This window comes from Sinocyclocheilus grahami, unplaced genomic scaffold (genome assembly GCF_001515645.1).
Source record: "Sinocyclocheilus grahami isolate Dianchi unplaced genomic scaffold, SAMN03320097.WGS_v1.1 scaffold846.1, whole genome shotgun sequence".
Classification (NCBI taxonomy): Eukaryota; Metazoa; Chordata; class Actinopteri; order Cypriniformes; family Cyprinidae; genus Sinocyclocheilus; species Sinocyclocheilus grahami.
In genome coordinates this window covers 194,674-210,301 of record NW_015506025.1, presented here as the reverse complement: position 1 = coordinate 210,301, position 15,628 = coordinate 194,674, and the positions used below count along the sequence as shown (strand labels likewise).

The following is a 15,628-nucleotide window of genomic DNA, read 5'->3' as shown; positions in this document are numbered from 1 at the left end:
TCTTGAAATTATTATTCATGTAAAAACAATGGCACAGTTATAAGTCTTCCTTTCACTACCAAATGTCAGGTTTCAGATATACATTTTTATTTTACAATTTATGAGGGGGGGTTTCAGACAACAAATTGTGAGCGTGTCTACATAGAAACTGTGAATAGTAATTCATTTGATAACATAAAATGACTTCGGCGGTGATTTTTTATACAGTACCTTATAAATAAGCGCAGTTGTAGGGGGGGATCTTATTTCCAGTATATTTGGTCTTGTTAGTTCTTGCTCCAAAATATTTTTATACAATACATTTGGTGCACTCTGTCATTTTAAGTACCGTACTGAAAGCCCTATATTTACATCCAATATATATGTACCACTGCAGCCCAACTACTACATAATATTCTCCGAATACATCTGTTTATTTACCTTGTGAGGGTTGGCTAAAAGCAGGACCTGTGTAATGGCGGCAGGGGGCAATAAAGGATTGAAGGCAGGTAAATCTGATCCCGATGGTGGCTGCAGCTTTACTCTCATAGTCTGCACATACATACAAGCAAACAGCTTCAATACAGAATTCTAGAGATTGACTAGAGATGGATGATAAATAGAGCTACCTTAGGAACAGCCGCCTGGAATCGTACATTTGTGATGGGCACAGGGGCAGATGACAACATGGAGATTATCACCACTAAAACATCAGGCCGTGCTGGTGGAGAGTCTCTTGCAAAATGGAACAGAACTCGAAGGCTGTGTTTATCAAAGATTGTCACAGGTAACAAGCTACCTGTTACAGATAGGAAACAACAACTGGGTCAACACAGCCTTACATTAAAACAACAAAAACAGCATTCACAATGTCACCACAATTTTCAGAGTATAGACAACTAAACATTTATTCACTCATGTAAATCCAAACCATTTAATTTTCTTTCTTCCATGGAACACATCTACGTACTAGTTACTCTTTTTCATACAATTAGTCCCCATGCAGACTGAGGCCTTCAGGTGTCAAAAAGAACATAAAGGCACCACAAAAGAGGTCCATATGATAGCCATCTTCCAAGTCTTCAAAAGTAATATGATAGCTTTCTGAGGAACAGACTGAAATGTAAACTCTGTTGATAACAGGGGTGTAAATCGTACATTTGTGATGGGCACAGGGGCAGATGACAACATGGAGATTATCACCACTAAAACATCAGGCCGTGCTGGTGGAGAGTCTCTTGCAAAATGGAACAGAACTCGAAGGCTGTGTTTATCAAAGATTGTCACAGGTAACAAGCTACCTGTTACAGATAGGAAACAACAACTGGGTCAACACAGCCTTACATTAAAACAACAAAAACAGCATTCACAATGTCACCACAATTTTCAGAGTATAGACAACTAAACATTTATTCACTCATGTAAATCCAAACCATTTAATTTTCTTTCTTCCATGGAACACATCTACGTACTAGTTACTCTTTTTCATACAATTAGTCCCCATGCAGACTGAGGCCTTCAGGTGTCAAAAAGAACATAAAGGCATCACAAAAGAGGTCCATATGATAGCCATCTTCCAAGTCTTCAAAAGTAGTATGATAGCTTTCTGAGGAACAGACTGAAATGTAAACTCTGTTGATAACAGGGGTGTTAATTTCGTCTAACACTCAAGCTGTTGTGGTTGCGCCATGACAGCGCTCGTGTCCGTTGTAGACATTACTGTCCGTAACAGTGTTGCCAAGTCCGCGGTTTTACTGTGGAATTGGGCTACTTTATCACTGTTGCCACGGGTTGTTTTTCATGTCCGCGGGTTGAAGCGACCCCAATAACTTGTATTTTAGACCCCGGAACGTGATTTTTACTGGGGGACCCCCTCGAAACGCAGATAGTTTGGGCTAGTTTTGAGTAGCAATTGGGCGGGTTTTGTTATGAAAACCTGGCAACCCTTTCCCTCAAGCAGGTAACGTTATTATTGCTAACTTAGCGGACTCATCGAAAATACATTGGCATCATCTGTATTAAAGAGAAAATAATCACAATCCGATGTTTAAGTGAATAAAATAGCCTGACAGCCTTACTTGCTGGAGTTCCACAACTATTGGCTTTGTTCTCGCTCACCGGACTTGTGTGTCTGTAGGTGATGTAAAAGAGGAAAGCAGGCATTTGGACCAAAGCACTGTGAGGCAAGGGAGGGGGAGACTCAAAATGTTTCTAAACTTAAACGCATTTTTGGCCCGTTTGTGTTGTTTTAAAACATTTGTTTTTTTACAATGCACAGCCTGGTTTTTAATCATGTTTTTAGGGGGGGACAACCCTCAGATTGGGGGCGGGGGTCCTGTCCCCCCACCTATGGTTGATAATATTACTCTATTTTAAGCTGATAACCAGATTGAGTAAACAGCACAATGATTCGCCGCCACTTCTCCAATGAACAGACCATAAAGAGCTAGAATAGACACATTATAGGTAAAAGTGATCATGTGGCTCAGTCATTGTTTCAATTTACAAGGTTGCTTTACAAAACTGATTTGGAAAATGTGTTCATCTGTATTTTTAAGTTTAGAACTTAATTAAAGCAGGCTTTACCTAGAGAAAAACACATTAAAATAAATGACATTACACTTCAAGTAGCAGAGGAAATGGCTGTCGCTACACTACAGTCATGGCCAAAAGTTTTGGCAGTGACAAATTTGGTGTTTTGCAAAGTTTGCTTCTTCGGTATTTGTAGATTATTTTTCCACATGTTTCTATGGTATACTGAAAAACAATAAGCATATCATAAGTTTTAAAGGCTTTTATTTGCAAAAAAATATAATGAATCAATATTTACAGTGTTGAACCTTGTTCTTCATAACCTTTGCAGTTCGCTCTGGCATGCTGGATATTAGCTTCTGGGCCAAATTCTGACTGATGGCGATCCATTCTTGCCTTATTAGGTCTCAGAGTTGATCACAATTTGTGGGCTTCTGCTTGTCCACTCGCCTTTTGAGGACTGACCACAGGTTCTCTATGGGATTGAGATCCAGGGAGTTGCCTGGCCACGGATCCAAAATTTCAATGTAATGATCTTCGAGCCACTTCTTTATCACTCTTGGTTTGTGACATGGTGCTCCATCAAGCTGGAAAATGCACGGATAATCACCAAATTGCCCATGGATCGTTGGAAGAAATTGCTCTTGCAGGACGTTTTGATACCATTCTTTATTCATGGCAGTGTTTTTGGGCAGATTTATGAGAGAGCCCACTCCCTTGACTGAGAAGCAACCCCACACATGGATGGTCTCAGGATGCTTCACTGTTGGCACAACACAGGACTTAGGGTAGCGTTCACCTTTTCTTCTCTTTTTCCAGATGTCCCAAACAGTCGTAAGGGAGCTTCATCAGAGAAAATAACTTTGCACCAGTCTTCTGCTGTCCAATCATTGTACTTCCTGCAGAATTTCAGTCTGTCCTTGACATTTTTCTTGGAGATAAGTGGCTTCTTTGATGCACTTCTTGACACCAGGCCATTGTCCAAAAGTCTTGGCCTCACTGTGCATGCAGATGATCTCACACCAACCTGCGGCCATTCCTGAGCAAGCTCTGCACTGGTGGTGACATGATTCCATAGCTGACTCCTCAGGAGGAGACGGTACTGGCGCTTGCTGGACACTCTGGGATGTCCTGAAGACTTCTTCACTGCAGTCGAACCTCTCTCCTTGAAGTTCTTGATGATCTGGTAAATGGTTTTTTCAGGTGCAATATTCTTTGTAGCAATTTCCTTGCATGTGAGGCCATTTTGATCCAAAGTGATGATGGCTGCACGTGTTTCTTTGGAGGTAACCATTGCTAACAAGAACACAATGATTGGAAGCGCTTCTTCCCTCCTTTTATAGCAATCAGTCTGCTCTTGCAATCTAATTAGTATGATAGTGATTTTACCTGACTAGCACTCATTCACACTTTCACATGTGCTGCTGATATGATTAGTCAATTAATGTTAGCTGGTCATTTTGTGTCAGGATCAAAAAACTGTGAATTTTTTAAATTTTTTTTGTTGAAAAGTTCATTTTTTGGCCAATTAAGCTTTTAGCAATTATTTAAAATGCATCTGATCACTCTACACAATAATCTAGAAACAATGTGAATGAACACCACGACAGCTTAAGCAGTAAACTTTGCAAAACACAAAATTTGTCACTGCTAAAATGTTTGGCCATGACTGTACATTCTCTGCGACTTTAACTGTGAACTGTATCCTGTCTGTCTGTTCCTAAATGAGATATTTGCTAACTATAATTTTTTTAATAAGATTTAACATTTTCTACAGCCTTATATTCTGAAATTTAATTTAAGTCATTTAAGACTTTTTGTAATTGCATGGAAAAGAGTGACCAGCCCAATTTAAAGTTTGCTCAAAGTCTTACTAGGTTTGATAGACTCCAGGGGCACAGTCACATTCACCAATGATATGTCATCCTGAGGGGCAGAAGCTGGAGTGATGCCTGTTGGGAGCTGGGAATTCAGGAGAGTGCCTGGCTCAGAGGAGAAGGTCAACACAGGGCTGGGGGTTGTAGCAGTGTTGGTTCCAGACTTGATCTGAAGGTCTCGTAGTGTGGGCTTGGATTGAGACTGTAATTTGTCCCTGTTGAAGAAGTTTCAATGTATTATCTGTTGCACCATATATATTTTTAAAGCATGAATATTAATCACACTTTTCCATAATTTTTAATGCATTTTCACAATAAACATTTGCATGTAAACATTAACAAGCAACCATTTTCCAATTATACATTCCAAAGGCCTTAAGAAAAATTATGTTTGATGTGCTTCGCTAAATTAATAAAAAAAAAATGGAAATAAGTATAAATTTACCATTTGACTTGAAGACTTTCTGGGGGTAGAGACTGCTGCAGCAGGGTCTTACCCAACAGGTCTAACTCATCTAGCGAATTAGTGGATGTCACAGGCACAGTAACAAGTGTCTTGGTAGCACTCGCCTCTGGCAACAGCACTGCAGGGGCCGGCATAACAGCTGCATCCACAGACTCTGATGACTAACAAACCCGTAATGTGTTATGGTAAGCAGGGATACATATGACATTTACGCAAGCCATCAACAGACTAGGGATGTGAAAATCGACACATTTTCATAATAATCGGTGGGTTGTCGACTAGTCCGTCTTAAGAAAGACATGTATTTCACATCATGTTCACCACACTTTTTTCTAGCAACCCTCTACAATGCGAGTTAATCACTTACATATGCGACTAAATCTTCACTCTGGGCGACTAAATGATGTCTAACATTAGCCTTTGGCTAATAAATTCTTAGATTTTACTCTTTACTCCGAGTTGTAGGCTAAGTATAAGTTTAGCACAGATAGGCCAATTTCACTCTCTGTCAAGCGATCTGTGCTATTTTTCAATTCATCTAAAGGATGTGCAGCGTAGCTGAATTTGACGTACTGTAAACTCAAGTGTGAAGGCGCACAACTCGCCGTCGTGCTGAGAGCACCGTTTCTCACACACACAAAGAAAGAGCGAGAGAGAGTCTTACATACCATGCAGAATTGATGCGTTACATGTAAAATATATTCTTTGTATTCTAGTATTTTTTTATTTTCCTGTTCATTGGAATTCTTCAGCTTTTAAGAACAACCATAAGATACTGTCGGTTTCTCCGGTAGTGGACAGAACTAATGCTCAAATGGCAATCTCATTGGCTGGCGCGCGCCTATTATCGCCCCTGTTTTGATTTCAGCAAATCAGTTCGAGTGAATGCACACAACGTGATTCATATTCATGAACCCAGCATCTCATTAATCCTTAGTGCATTTTATATTGCTATTAGTAGTAGAATTCGTAGTATTATTATTATTATCTTATCAGTATTATTGTTAGTTTTTTTCCTGTTCTTTTTTTTTTTTTACAGAAACACTGAATGACCAACAATATCTTAAGCACCACCACCAGTCCTAAGTTCAGTTAAAATTACAAATATGCATTAATTCATGGTTACCAAGTTTTAATTTTTAATTACTAAAGTTCTATCATTAAATAATGCTTGATTATCATAATATCATATTATAATGCTTGACTGACTGATGTTAAGAGTGTACTTTCAGATATTTAAAAAGCTGTGCCAAAATATAAGCTTTTTATAAATATATATATATATATATATATAAAAATTGTATATCAGTCTGGCGAGTAAACTAATAAATTTACTAACCAATGGCAATTCTATTGCTAAGGTGTGCGTAGAGGGTTGAATGGGGTGTTCACACTGACATACAGTATACTGTTCAAAACCTACCCTCCCCAACCTCCTAAAAAATGCAGTCTCTTAAGATGCATTTTTAAGTTTTTAACTAGGGGTTTGCATGACTGTTTGATCTGCAATTATTACTTGAACAGTAAAAATACTACTAGAATTTTACTTTTTTTCCTGCTAGCTAACAGAAACGGTGACAAAATCTTAATCATTAAAACAAATAATTCAAAACTTCCTCATTAATTAACTTAATTTAAATAAATAACTGAATATTCTTTTTTTTAAATACAATATTATTAAAAAATGCTCATCCCTATTTTTAACTAAAGCAAAAGTAAACCATTCTTTAATTAAATCCTGAATGGCACAAAGCCTGTTTTTAATTTGACACACCATCTTAAAACTCATGGCACAAGGAAAAAAAAAAAAAAAAAAACTGATTACATTTGTATTTGTACTAGGACTGTTGTCAAATCATAAAAAAAAACATTTTTAAAAAACTGCAAAAAGTATGCATTCACATTTATGACAAGTTGCAAGCATTAAAACACCAATTAGCATGAAATATTATTTGAAATTGGGATACAAGTAAAGAAAAAAAAATTCAGCCCAGACAGTCTGTTAACAGATGTGAGATTATTGGCATGTTGTAAAACCTGCATACTACGATAAATACTGTTAATTAAATTAGAAATCTAATCTAGATAAATTAGTCAACTAGCTGCTTGGTGGATAACTAGTCAACCATCCTGGCACGTCCCTAAAACATGATTACAACACAAATAGATGTAACTGATTATTATTGTGCTCACCTGAAAAGTATTCCATGTCATGTCATCTCCAGGTTGAGAAGTTGCCAGATTAGAATTGACTTCAGTCAAGCCTGAAACAGTTACAAACAAACATGATAATGTTAGGTCACACATGTATGCAATCACAACACTTAAAGAGTCTGAAAAGTTTCTGCTGAGTTAGCTTTCTCCTGAAACTCAAGTTTACCAAACCACTCCTTTTGAAATTATAAATGGCCAGTGGCCTAAAACAGTCTCCCTCAGCCAGTGCCATCCAGACAACTGTCAGATGTCTGAATGCATTTGTTGATCATTACATGCTACACAAAAAAGTTTTTTTGTAAATTTTTTGTTTAACATTGCACGGAGTTGGTCCTCACTAATTAAAAAAAAAAAGTAAATTCCATTATTAATCACAATTACAATATCAAAGGAAATAATCTAAAATGATGATTTTTGTCCCTAGGGGCCAGCTCACACAGGATGCGTATCTGCATTAAAACACGTCTTAATACCTCAATGTTGTTTAGTTTAATTGATTCAGTCTAGCTGAATTTTGTTTTATTTAATTTGTGAATAGATTATACACAAACAGCAAGCAAAAATTTCAGCGCAAACTCAGAGATTTACACTCACAAAAACTATTGCTATTACAATCAATGAAGTTGATGTAGGAATTTCAGAAGCAAAGACCAGGATACTCTGGTGTATCTTTAGCAGGAACGTGCTGTGGCAATGCAGTCATCAAAGTCTGATTCTGCACATTGTAGTTTTCTATACACAGGGTTCCAACTCTTTCATGAACACCAGATTCAAGGACTTTCAAAGACGTTTTAAAGCACCATTTATTTGATATCAATCACCTATCAAATTCACACCCTATATAGGCCTATAGCATCATAAAAGACCTCTTACCACTTAACATTTATATAAAAAATTTAACAGAGTAATTATGTTTTGAATGTGTAGGTTTCATAAATTTAGACCGTTTTGAGCAGTTGTGTTCGAAGGAATTTATTGAAATCCATTGAAGTCAATACTGGTCATATTATACAATTGCTCAATTATTGATAAAAAATATATTTACTTGCATCAAACTGGTTTTTGCTGTAGTGCTTGTACAAGATTTAAATTTGAAAGAATTTGTATGCATCCATACACAAGCTGCAGGAGTCAGATATGACTGATCACGGTTGGAGAAAGATGACTGACAATGGTGGAGGATTTGCTGCTCGACAGATCCTGAGCTCATTGACAAATATCTGATCTTGTAAGATGTGCTCCCAACCCTCTACGGACACCTTGGCAATTGAATCATCATTGGCTAGTACATTTTTTAGTTTACTCGCCAGACTGATATACTAGGCCTATATGTGGCAGCATCATGTTGTGGGGGTGTTTTTCAGCTGCAGGGACAGGACGACTGGTTGGAATTGAGGGAAAGATGAATGCGGCCAAGTACAGGGATATCCTGGACGAAAACCTTCTCCAGAGTGCTCAGGACCTCAGACTGGGCCGAAGGTTTACCTTCCAACAAGACAATGACCCTAAGCACACAGCTAAAATAACGAAGGAGTGGCTTCACAACAACTCTGTGACTGTTCTTGAATGGCCCAGCCAGAGCCCTGACTTAAACCCAATTGAGCATCTCTGGAGAGACCTAAAAATGGCTGTCCACCAACGTGAACCATTCAACCTGACAGAACTGGAGAGGATCTGCAAGGAGGAATGGCAGAGGATCCCCAAATCCAGGTGTGAAAAACTTGTTGCATCTTTCCCAAAAAGACTCATGGCTGTATTAGATCAAAAGGGTGCTTCTACTAAATATTGAGCAGTAATACTTAGGACCATGTGATATTTCAGTTTTTTTTTTTTATAAATCTGCAAAAATGTCAACAATTCTGTGTTTTTCTGTCAATATGGGGTGCTGTGTGTACATTAATGAGGAAAAAATTAACTTAAATGATTTTAGCAAATGGCTGCAATATAACAGAGTGAAAAATTTAAGGGGGTCTGAATACTTTCCGTACCCACTGTATATATACATACATAGTGTTGGCACCAGTTCACCCAGTGCCCCCCATGTTGTTTCTCCCCTCTCCTCCCGCGGGGTTATGCAAGAGAGAGGAGGTGGTTTGGGAAAGACAAAAGTGTGTGAAACAAATAAAACTGTTCCCTGTGCATTCAGGCTAGTGTTAATTTTGTCAGCTATTTTTTATTTAGTCTTGGTTTTAGTCCTGTGTCAAATGTTATTTTTAGTTTTTATATTTAGTCAACTAAATGTCTGAGAATTTTAGTCTAGCTTTAGTCAGAGGAAACTTACACATTTTCGTCTTACTGTATAATGGTTAAAATTATGAAAAAATACATATTTTGCTAAATTTTAATTGCAATGATTTGGGAAATTTATTTTTACATTTCATCAGAAGTTGCTCTTTCACCAATAAGCACAAATCAATAGAATATTGACTGGTATGCATGGTTTATTTTACCTCATCTAAAGTTAGTGTACAGATTTATAACAGGACATCAATTTAGAGGCTCAATTAACACCAAAGACTTGAGATTATTGTTGCCAACTTTACAGAAAGATTTCAATTAAAGAGAACATATTAGATTTAATATGGGCTGCTTTTGGTGCTTGACACTCTTTTATTTGTCATTTTGTGTTTAAAGAATAAGGTCCAAGGTTAAGAATATGCTAGAAGTTACTTAAATATAAAATGTTTTTCTCTATTTAACATTACAATAGTGAAAGACGACTTCCATTATTGATCACGTCTTCCCTCAGGTAGATAAGCCTACATTTTTTCTTGCACGGCTGGATGTTGAAGTCATGAAAAATAATCACGTTGTTTGCATTCGCCAAAACAGATTTGCTGAAAACAAAAAACACTGAGGGTGACGGTAATAGGCATTAGCTCAAATCCCACTCGCTGTGAAGCAGGAGTGACCAGCCGGCAGAGGATTCCGCATCGTCTTAAGCCTTCCTCGAACAGTTATATTCACGATTTGTGATTTACTTAACGCACACTGGTCATGCGTGTGAGGGGGCTGTGACTGGATGATGACAGGTGTTGGTAATCATTCTTAAGTGTCGTGATCAGCGTAGCAATTAAACGGGACAAGGGAGGTTACATACAGGACAAATCAATTAGGTCCAATATTTGGGACGTCCCGGCTAATAAAGGACAGTTGGCAACCCTACTTCAGATATACACTCGCCCTGTCTACGTTATGAAAACTGTTGTAACAAAAACCTACTCTCAAATATTATAACAGAGAAATGATAGTATAACAAACAATAGTAATTCCAATAATGTTTCTCTTTTAAAACAACGTCAAAAAGACTTATTGCTGCACAGAGGTTGCGTAAGTAATGTTACAATCCACAACCACTATCGCAAACAATACAGTCGAGATCCATGACAGAACACAAACAGGCTGAATGACTTTCATTTAAGCAGAATACCTCAAATGGAGATCACTGAACTCCAACTTACTTGTACAGTACTATATGTTGGTGTTTTCAGATCACTGCGCCTCCGCAAGGAGAGCGTTTGTGAATGGTTGCCAGATTGCATAAAGCAAAAAGCCGGGCAGACCAGGCAGAGTACGTATCCGTTTAACAGAAAAGCTCTGATTGGGGGATTTGAGGTCTTGATATCTGGCAACAACAAACATGAACGCTCGCATAATAGAGTCTTGTACAGCAGTCTGAAATGTTTTGGCTCCACTTTTTTCAACAAAAATTAAAAAGTTTTGGTAAAGTTTTTGTTCTTTTGACTACATTTTAGTCTCGTCTTTTTTTGTCAACGATATTGCATGTTCATTTAGTCTCTGTTATCGTTTAATGACCTTATTATCATCTCATCATGGTCTCATTTTCGTCAGGGGAAAAAAAACCTTGTTGACAGACATTTTTCGTCATAGTTTTCATTAACGAAATTAACACTAATCCAGGCTGCAGGCCAAGGGCACAGAAATGTCTGAAAATGAACTCAAAAATACCCAAATCAGAGCTGAAACCCCTAGCTCCGCCTTCAGATGGTGCCGCCGCGCCATCAGTGAGCGAGAGCTACAGCAGTCTGCCCTCACGGAGAGTTGGCGCGCATGCGCAGTACACCCTTGGGTTTTATCTACAATAAAACAGGGTTATCGCCTGCAGTTTGCTGTAAAACCACCATTTTTCAAAGGTGTGTTAATGTCAGCTGCAGAAGGGGACTCAGCTCAGATCGGCTGTCATTAGCTCCACGGGTTTTCAGCAAATGTGTCGAAGCAGTTCTGACTCCGCTGAGAATAGGGGGCCTCAGAGTGCCAGCTTATTAGTACTATCTGCTTATCTGCGCTCCGTTGCGGCAGCAGGCAGAGACAGATACAAGAACGCCTGTGTCTCATTTACAGAACTTGGGGTTCAAAATAAACGAGACGGAAAGCTGCTTGGTGCCCACACAGGAGATAATCTACCTGGGTTTCAGACTGAACTCAGTCCTGTATCAAGCGTTTCTGTCAGAGGAGCGCATTAGGTTGATTTGCGGCTGTTTATCCCTTTTTCAGAAAGGGAGAAAATTCCCATTCAGACTATGCTTATGCCTGCTTACGCGTTTCTCGAATCAGGGACTATGCTGGGAGCAGTTTCTCTGAGAAAGGTGGTGACGACAGATGCTTCGCTCACAGGCTGGGGTGCAGTGTGTGAGGGCAGGATAGCGAAAGGGAAATGGCCCGTCTTGCTACAGAACGCACACAAACTTCCTGGAACTGTTGACAGTGTTTCTAGCATTAAAACATTTTGTACAGTTCCTAGGGACCACCATGTTTTGATCAGACCAGACAACACAACGGCGGTGGCATACATAAATCATCAAGGGGGCACATGCTCCCCTCAGCATCACAATTTGGCATGAAAATTGATTGTGTGGGGCACGAAGCATTTCCAGTCACTACGGGCGACGTATGTCCCAGGAATAATAAATGTGGGGAGAGATCTCCTATCCAGGGGAAATCCCCTGTACGGAGAATGGACTTCCCACCCTCAAGTAGTGAGCCAGCTGCGGGAGAGGTTCGGCTGAGCTGCCATAGATCTCTTCACCTCGCACGAAAACACGCATTGCCCACTATTCTTCTTGCTGGCGAAAGAAGGTGCGCCTATGGGTGTGGATGCTCTAGCGCACCCATGGCCAAACGAACTGCTTTACACATTTCCTCCACTGAGTCTAATCGTACTTACGCAAAAAAGAGTAAGGGCATGCGGTCACTCAGTCATACTGATCACCCTGAACTGGCCAGGGAAATTGTGGCTGACGGAGATAATGCAACTCCTATGCGACCAGCCCTGGTCTCTCCCGCTGCGCAGAGACCTCCTCTCACAAGCGTGTGGGCAGATTTTGAACCCAGCCCCGGACAAAGTGGCTCTTTGGGCCTGGCCCGTGAGAGGTTAAAGGTGACCTATTATGCCCATCTTTACAAGATGTAAAATAAGTCTTTTTATAGCTAAATGCGTTTTTATAGCTTGTTGAAATTGCCACTTTTAGGGTATGAGCCAAAACGCACTGTTTTTGTGTTTATCCCTTTAAATGAAAATGAGCTGGTGCTCCTGCCTCCCTTTTCAGAAGGGGGTGGAGCTTCAAGAGCTCATGCTCCGGTATACAGGCAACAACAAAACAGGACAATCTTACGCAATCTGATTAGGGATGCACCGAAATGAAAATTATTGGCCGAAACTGAACAAAATGAAACACTAAGCTGAAGGCCGAATACTGAACATGGTAGGGTTGTGCAATTAATTGCATGCGATTGTCAAGCGTAGTAGTTTATTAGTAGTAAATCTCCATCACCTGCTTTCAGATGGAGCGGCATTTACTACACAGAGCCGTAGTTCACTGACAATTAGGCAATATCGCGTTCATAATCGCAGATTAATCGCATTCGATTATGAACGCGATATTGCCTAGCTTGTCAGTGAACTACGGCTCTGTGTATTAAATGCCGCTCCATCTGAAAGCAGGTGATGGAGATTTACTACTAATCACGGAACTGGCTTTACTGATGAGATGTGCATGACAATCGCATGTGATTAATTGCACAGCCCTAGAACATGGTTTTTCAAGTTTTTTTCCCCATGTATTTTGCCAATGTTTTTCACCATTGCATAAATTAAATAGCCAAAATGTGTTTTTTACTGATTTGTCTTGCTTTTCAAAGAAAAAAATCAATTACAAAAGAACAATTTAAGAATATTTAACACTGAACATTTTTAACTTTCTAGCAGACACTATACCAACAAAGCACAATTTAACTTAAAATTAATAAGTTAGTAAAATAATATTTTTTGGCCATAAGACCCCCTTCTTGAATCAGGCATGTATTTTTTACTGTAAAATTAAAATCAGCCTTGCTGAGAAGAGACTTCTTTTAAAACATTAGAACACGATGTGTGAATGTTATAATAAATGTATTAACAGAGCTGTTGTAATTTTTATCATCATTATTATTGTCTTACTTTTCATTTTATGTTACAGAACAACAGTAAAATGACAATACTAACATTTATGAATGTTGATGGAGTTCTTGCTTTTTCTCAACTTTTATTTTGGCGGAAACGCGCAGAAAGACATTAATGCTTCTTTTTGTTGACAACAGCAGATTTATAAATGAGTTTCATTACGAATATGTCGTACATATCGCATTGTCACATGCCTTGTAAAAATTCATAAAAATGTGACTGAGTAACTGACGAGTAACACTGTTTCAGTGCAGATTTTCCTCGCGCTTTGAACTTTGAGCCCTGGTTAACAAGCAGATAGCGCGCCGAGTTCGTGCAGCGCTGTCAGAATACATGCAATTTGTGCGTGTATTAGAAAACATAACGTTCTGAAGTTTATTTACAAATTGTTTAAGGCCATTTCGCAATTTCAATCATCATACAGTAACCAGCAACAATCACCCCTTCCTCTTCTCATCGAAGACATGCGATGCAGTACTAAACAGTCTCTTGCTGTCAGTGTTTTTAATGATTTTTTCGTCTTTCTCTGACAGTTTTAAATGCTTCCACACTGCTGACATGTGCCCTGCATTATAAAGAGTGCGCGCCTCTCACTCTTCGCTGGTTGCTATTTGATCGCATCATATCATTGTTCGGTACAATTTATTCGGTCTCTTCTCTTATTCGGCCGAACACCAATAGAGTTTTTTCTGCAATTTTCGGCCAAATAATTTTGGTTGTCGAACATTCGGTGCATCTCTAAATCTGATTGTAACTGTGCACAGTAAATGCGCGTTTATGAATTACACAGATGGGGAGCACGGCATGATAAAAATTACGATATAGCTGGTCTCATGGTGCCTTCGCATGCTATCACATTATGAGCTTGACAACTTCAAGCGGTCGACTTCACATTGCTTTCAAATGCAATTTTTAACTACCACATTCCCATTTACGATCATTCCGGTAGCATGTGAAGGCAGCATTAGTGAAAACAGGCAGAGACGATGGTAGCTTTAGCAACATTAGCCTTACAGAGTGCCAAGAAGCTCTTTTGGAAAACAAAATATGATGTAGCTGGAGCTGATGTTCGTGCACGAAGCATTGGTATCGATCCCTCTTTCCGAAGTAACCTTTGCACAACTCCAGCACTGAACTGACCCTCGTCTGATAAAATGATTAGCACAAACATATAGGACTTTTCATTTTTTTCCCCGGGATATTTCTTTCGAAACTGAAATTTAACCACCGTGTCCTCAGTGTTTTATGGAGACCTATGTTTGTTGGTGCATCCCAACACGCTTTGAAAATGTCTCTTTGGCTCTGACATTGTATCTCCAGCAGCTACAGCAAAAAACAGTAATGGCGGACTGCTGCTTCTCACTCAGGGCTGTGTCTATGCTAATGGTAGAGATCATCACAAATGGGCGGGACTTTCCCTAGTATGATGTCATTATAGGGAGAAATCTGGAATCACTCGTTTGAAGAGACTGTTTATGATTTATTGGGATTATAAAAAAATGAGTGGGTGGATTTTTACCATTATAGGCTGGTTGTTTTCACAACAACTGTGTTCAAACACCTTATAAAAGTGATTTTTGCATAATAGGTCACCTTTAAACTTGAGCGTTGCAGGTTTACCTCCGAGGGTGATTGAGACCATTCAGAACTCAAGGGTGGCTTCAACGCGCTCTGCATATGATCGGAAATGGAATGTGTTTGAGCAATGATGCATTCACAGACACATTGTCCCTTTTCTCTGTTCTGCTACGGTGGTGGTATGTTTTCTGCAGGAATTTTTTGATAAGGGCAGAGCCTTTTCAACAGTTAAGGTTTACCTCGCAGCAATTTCGGCATGCCATATGGGAGTTGACAACACCATAGGTCAACAACCATTCATATGCAGGTTTATGAGAGGTGTGTGGCGTTTAAACAGAGTTTCTAAGCCTCTGATTCCACCATGGGATCTGTCCGTGGTCCTCAATGCGTTATCTCAACCTCCTTTTGAGCCTGTAGATGGTATTGATTTGAAGCTCCTTTCACTAAAAGCAGCTTTATTATTGGCTCTATCAACCTCGCCTTGAGTTAGTGAGCTTAACGCGTAGTCGGTTAATAGCTCCT

General features: G+C 39.2%; 1 protein-coding gene across 1 annotated transcript in view; it reads right to left on the bottom strand.

The window, feature by feature from the left end:
• The window catches only part of LOC107562884 (ADP-ribosylation factor-binding protein GGA1-like), a 39,589-nt gene that overhangs the window by 2,334 nt on the left and 21,627 nt on the right, over nucleotides 1-15,628 (bottom strand). Inside the window, exons 10-14 of the mRNA XM_016247628.1 lie at nucleotides 7,048-7,187; nucleotides 4,834-5,015; nucleotides 4,386-4,603; nucleotides 609-778; nucleotides 421-531 (exon numbers count right to left, since the gene is read on the bottom strand). Of these exons, the coding sequence (XP_016103114.1) occupies nucleotides 421-531; nucleotides 609-778; nucleotides 4,386-4,603; nucleotides 4,834-5,015; nucleotides 7,048-7,187 (821 nt within the window). The remainder of the gene's footprint in view (nucleotides 1-420; nucleotides 532-608; nucleotides 779-4,385; nucleotides 4,604-4,833; nucleotides 5,016-7,047; nucleotides 7,188-15,628) is intronic.